The 6015-nt window shown below is 40.5% G+C and overlaps 1 protein-coding gene across 3 annotated transcripts; it reads left to right on the plus strand.

Moving 5' to 3' along the window:
• Window positions 1-1746: 1746 nt before the first annotated feature.
• Window positions 1747-4710, plus strand: LOC148040830 (stress up-regulated Nod 19 protein). Of its 3 annotated transcripts, none has more exons than XM_087668080.1 (4): window positions 1747-1921; window positions 2693-3497; window positions 3835-3987; window positions 4166-4710. In XM_087668080.1, the coding sequence occupies exons 2-4, from the start codon at window positions 2706-2708 to the stop codon at window positions 4397-4399; spliced, it is 1179 nt and encodes a 392-aa protein (XP_087524206.1). In that variant the 5' UTR covers window positions 1747-1921; window positions 2693-2705; the 3' UTR covers window positions 4400-4710. The 3 variants fall into 3 exon arrangements, with proteins under 3 accessions (XP_087524206.1, XP_087524357.1, XP_087524280.1); XM_087668231.1 differs by having other exon boundaries at window positions 1782-1940; XM_087668154.1 differs by lacking the exon at window positions 1747-1921 and adding an exon at window positions 2029-2179.
• The last annotated feature ends 1305 nt before the right edge of the window (window positions 4711-6015 follow it).

The raw sequence follows: 6015 nt of genomic DNA on the forward strand, positions 1-6015 counted from the left end.
CACTCAAAAGCACCAAACCAAATGGGTCCCCAAGGGTAAGTCTAATCCCTTCCAAGCTCAGTCTACAAGGAGATCCAAAACCTCAAACCTCTTACCATAAACCCAAACAAAAGAATTCACATTATGGTAAACGAGCACATGCAAGGCCGCAATGGGTCTCCAAAGGCCTACTACGAGCATAGCAGCTCTACGAGTGTGACTGCTAGATTTAGCTTTTCGAGGGTCCCACAACACTCATAGGAAAGATCACACATCACAATGGCCATCCCAACACCATGCAAACAGCAAGAGAGCAAACCGATTCACTCTAATACCCCTATTGTAGAACTCATAATTGTGCTCTCCTCTAGCACAAGACAAAATCTATTGTAGAACTCAAAATTGTGCTCTCCTCTAGCACAAGACAATAGGGCACACCAACCATTCTGGCACAATCTAAATATGCTTCAACGCCATCACAATCAAGCACAAGAGTGTCTCAACACCATCAACTTTCATCACTTGCTCAAAAATGGGAGCTTTAGCACAAAGAACCTATAGCCTCCTCAACGACCTCAACTCAAGCCACTCAAGAAGTTGTCAATAATAAAATCCTAGATTCCACTTCTTCTCAAGCCCTAGGGGGCTCACACACCATCTCCAATTCAAATATGTTCCCAACCTAAGACCAATCTCCACCCAAAGCTACCATCATGCCCACCACATAACTTGCTGCGACACACAATAACAATCAAGCAAAACCTCCAGTGAGGTCAGGTAAAAGTATGCCGCAAGTATGTCACACTAAACTAGAACCACCCTCAGAGTTGTTGCCCACATACTTTAGACCCTCCATGATAGAACTCGCTGTGGACATGGCTGTTGATACAAGCAACAGTATAGTCAATAACATCTGCTGTCTTAATAATACTTTCACCTTGTTCAATCATAGCCATGACCACCTTGACCTAGGTATATTGAATGAAGGCATACCAATGGTTGTTAGAAGCCTTCCTTGTTCTTGGGAAGAATTTGAATTTATCTTCACCAAGCATGCTTCTATCACCGAAGAGCTAATTGCCACACAACTAAGCAAAGGTCAAGTTATCAATGGCCACTTGATTGTACAATATTCACTATGAACTTGTGCAAGTTTCATGCTTTAAGAAAGTCACATGTGAAAGAAGGAGAATTTGTAAAAACCATCAAGCGAGAAAGCATATGAATAAGAAGATAAGATACAACCTCGATACATATGAGCATTATATGGTGAGAACATCTCTCTCAAACTAGCTGAAAACTTCTTTCTATAAACAATTTAAGTATGATCACTACCAATCTTCATAGGCTCACAAGAGGAGGGCCCAGAATGCTTATTGATGTATGTGCTTATGTCACAACCAATTGAATAATGCAAATTATCAAAGCAATGAAAAGACTAATCACACTATGATCTCACTTGTTTTGGCTTAATTTAGGTGTTGGGGGTATTCTACTTGGCATGGGGTAAACTCTATGGCATGAATGAAAGTTCTCTCATGGGAAGATGTTGTGACAGGGCTCAAGCGTCAATATCTATGCAGGTGCACAGATAAAAAGAGGCCATGGATGATGCCATATCAGTATGATCATCGTGCCTTTGTGCCAAGCGTCAATGTGTCTGCAGGTGCGAACAAAAGGACTCTTATCGTATGGCTTTTATACTCTATTAGGTATATTGTTGTGACGGAGAAAACCAAGTCGAGTGAATGATTCAAGGCTCTGTCGTCAGCCGCTGCGTCACAGACGAGAAAAAGCGAAGAAGAAGAAGAAGAAGAAGAAGAAGAAGAGCACTATTAGAATCAAAGAGAAGTCGTTCGGCCAACTCTCAACAGAAAGACGAGGACAGGGGGCGGAAGAAGAAGGGTTCCGGTCTATTCTGTCGCAAAGAAGAACAATCGAGGTCATTGCACAGTCCTAAGGCATGTTCCCAGGATTGTAGTTTGTGTATTTGTTTTCCACGAGGCTATGTCTCTATTGAGTTTCTTATTTCCTTTCTTCAGGCTGTGTCTCCATTGAAGTTTGACACATCTTTCGATTTGTGAATGCTTGACTGAATTAGACTGAATCTTGATCATATAAATCTGCGGCAGAAGTCATATTGAATGGCTGCTCAGCATCTTCAGTCTTTCCTAGTGGCAAACAAAGTCTGTGCTAGTCTGTAAGCGTCTGAATTTATGATGAGTTCCAAATGAAATGAGATTTCCTTTAAAGAATTAGTTCCAAATGCTGTCAATTTTACTGGAATCTGTTCCAAACGCTTACTGTTAAATTTCTCACGGGTGGGGAACACCAAAGATGATTCAGTTACCTCAGAGTACACCCCCTCCTCGTTAGCAAACATGAAAGGACCAAATTATTTGACACTGGCCTCACGGACGCATTGCATGACAGGAGGTGCATCAATTGTCGCATTTATCAGGATTACAGAACTTCAGTATAACTTGAATGAACAAGCTGTCTAGCCACAGTTAGTAGTGTTGTGCAAGAGGAGGTCCATCAATCTCACATGCATCAGGATTCCAAGCACCTTAAACAAAACACTAGTCTAACTCAAAACACTAGTCTTTGTCTTTCTAGTTTTATGTTCTGTATTAGAAGGCTCTGGTTGCAGGATTCTGCAGACGAAATTGTATTCTGTTTTGATGATTGCATCTCTTGTGACTTCATACAGTTATCTGCCAGAGATGGGTACAAGCAGTTACCCTATTGTGCTCTTGGCCCTTGTTTTCTTTATCTCAGCATCTAGCCATGCCAGTTCTGCTGGGACATTGAAGTCTGTGACTTTCCGATCTCCTGCGTTTACCTTGAAGCCTGGCGAGGTTCAGAATCAGTACTACTATGGAGTACCTTTTCCTACAGGTCATATTGGGATTAAAGGTTTTGATGCAGAAGTGGTTGATGAAGATGGGAATTCTGTACCTTTGAGTGATGTATATTTGCATCACTGGGTGGTTCTGAATTATTACTCTGGCAATCAATCTGAGATGCATAACCTCGGATTTTTTGATGCTTCAAGCAAGCACCTTAATTCATCAAGCATTTTGGGCAATGATGGTGTTTGTCCCCATCATTCTTTAAGTCAGCTGTTTGGTCTTGGATCTGAGACACGCCTTACCAATACACATATCCCAGGTCCCTATGCTATTGAGGTTGGAACTTATGAGGAAGAAGCTTGGCTTCTCAATGTCCATGCTATTGATACACGAGGCACTGTGGATCCCAATGGATGCTTGGAGTGTAGGTGTGATCTTTACAATGTGACAGTTGATGAAGATGGCCAGGCCCTGAGGGATGGATATATCGGGGGTCTATTGTGTTGCTATGATGGGACTCAATGCCAACTCAAAAGTGGATATAATGGAGAAGCTAGAACCTACTATCTGCAGTATACTGTACATTACCTGGATTGGGAGGAAAGTATTCTGCCAGTTAAAGTCTACATTTTGGATGTGACATATGAAGGCTCCTACTGCAAGGTAACACGCAGGTTTTTGAGGTTGCAAATTTAATTCATTCCTGCAGGTGTATGGAGACACATGTTAGGAGCAATCTTTATGTGAAATTCATCAGTGCACACAAACCTGTTTCCATATATCAACATATCCTCAAAAGCACTTCTGACATGGATCAGTAATTTGCATCTATAACTAAAGTTACTTCCCCTTGAGCCTTGTTTCCACACTTGCATGTAACCGTAAGACAAAATGTGTACCTTTCTTAAAACCAGGTGTAGGACATGCATCGTCACACATCCAATACTGCATTTGGAATGTTTATTGATTATGGATCTAAATTTGATCATTACAAAAACAGGTTGAATATGATGTTCCGTCCTGTGATACCGAAAATACTGATGACTGTGTGCACATACAAGAAACCGTTATGAGCATACCTATTGGGGGGGATGTCATTTATGCTGTGGCGCATCAGCATGCTGGAGGAGTTGGCACTGCCCTCTTTGGTGAAGTATGTCCTCTGAACTAACTATTGAGTTGCATTTCTTAATTTCTTGTTTTCCAGGAAAAGAGTGATTGTGTTTGTTATTGTGAAATATGTTGTGTGAACTAACTATTGAGTTGCATTGTTTAGTTTCTTGTTTTCCAGGAAAAGACTGATTGCTAACTGGGTTTGTTTTTCTTGAAAGGATGGACGTGAGATTTGCAAATCTTCACCACTTTATGGTAATGGCACAGAAGTTGGCAATGAGGCTGGTTATATAGTGGGCATGACTACTTGCTATCCAGAACCTGGATCAGTTCAAGTTTCAACTGGTGAATCATTGTTTATGCAGTCCAACTATAGCAGAACGACGAGTCATACAGGGGTCATGGGATTGGGCTACCTTCTTGTTTACCCCAATGTGCTTAGCACCCTATAGAGAATTAAGGTCTCTCTGGTTTTCGATTTTCCAGGTGGGTTGATTATCAGTCAAAGTTACTTGGTGGGTTTGTCCATCTGAGGTTCGTTTATGTAAGGAGGGATGTTATGGAGTTTCTCTGTTGGACTTATATTGGTGTTTTCTTCCACTTGAGATTATGATACAGTAGGGGGACTGGTATAGCAATTTCTGTGTTCAGGGATCAAATTAATAACTGGTAAGCAGTTGATGACATGAGTCTGTGTGTGTATGTGTGTGCATATAATCAAATGGCTACACTAGTGGTAAGCCTTCTGTTTTATCAACTCGCAGATGCGGGCTCAATCTCTTTTTCTTGATTCCTATTACTAGATGATTGCACAACTACGGGAATTGAACTTGAGATCATTTGGGCACCATGCATTCAACATACTGAGCTGCACCCCTTCTCTCTCTCTCTCTCTCTCTCTCTCTCTCTCCCCCCTCTGCACGGGCCAACCCTTCACAGAGGGTAATTGTATTAATTGCTAAAAAACGTTAAATAACAAGAGTTAGAAGCGAACTATATGGATGTCAAAGAAATTGAAGAAACCATAACATGCCAAAAAACTGAATTATCCTTGGAAAGGATGCTTGCAAGGGTATGATGCTAAATAGCTAGTGAAGACCTTTGAGTTGGGCGATATGAATGTGCACTCTAGAATGAGAATCAAAGATGAACGCATTCTAGATGTAGTTATGCAAATAGTCCCAATAATGCAAAAAATGATAAACACTCCACATGTGACCGCCCAAGATTCATCAATTTGTGTTTTTCAAAAAACCAACCTTGCAACCGTATGGTAGCTCCAATTACATCACCCCTTACAATAGACAAAAGAGACCATATCTTACTCCCCATCGAACAAGAACGACTCCTAGTTTTAGTACAAAAGAAGAAAGAACTATGGGAAAATACTGCACCTTGATAAGGCAAAAGAAAGAGGGAGGTCACCCATGAACATTTTCTAAATAAAAACATTGTATTTGAAGGGGCTTTTACAAAGGTAGCTCACCATCACCATGGATTTCCACCAAGCTTTGCCTTTATGGAAATCCAAACACAATTGTCCTCATTGCTAGCTAATCTTGATCCCTCACAAGCAAAGAATATATTTGATTGACTACATGTTGCATCAACAATTGTTTAAGTCTTCAAACTTACTAGGGATTATCTAGTTGTGTAGATGAGAAAAGGGTTGCTAAATATGCAAGGATGCTAAAATACTTTCCTATATGTTATGATAACTTCTAGGCACATGACAAAACCCTTGAATTGATTAGAACGACATGAAGGTTTTCCATGCAAGTAAACGTTTATCAACAATAGTAATTGTCCCAAACCTTGTCATTCTATTCAACATGTGTCTAGCTTGCTATTTCCCTTGCCATGAAATATCTTACAAGTAGCTAGTAGTTCAACTTAGAGAGAGTGGCTTGTAATAAGCAATCAACAACCGGATGCAAACAAGACTTAAGCACGACTTTTTAAGAATGAACTAAGTGAGTCAATAGCATGCAAGGTTTGAGATTGATAGGCTAATCAATATCAATATCTCATTGTAGAAACTTAAGGCTGCTAATCAACACAACTTTAA

This window comes from Lygodium microphyllum, chromosome 1 (assembly GCF_053477565.2).
Source record: "Lygodium microphyllum isolate KBCC chromosome 1, Lygodium_microphyllum_v1.1.10, whole genome shotgun sequence".
Lineage (NCBI taxonomy): Eukaryota > Viridiplantae > Streptophyta > Polypodiopsida > Schizaeales > Lygodiaceae > Lygodium > Lygodium microphyllum.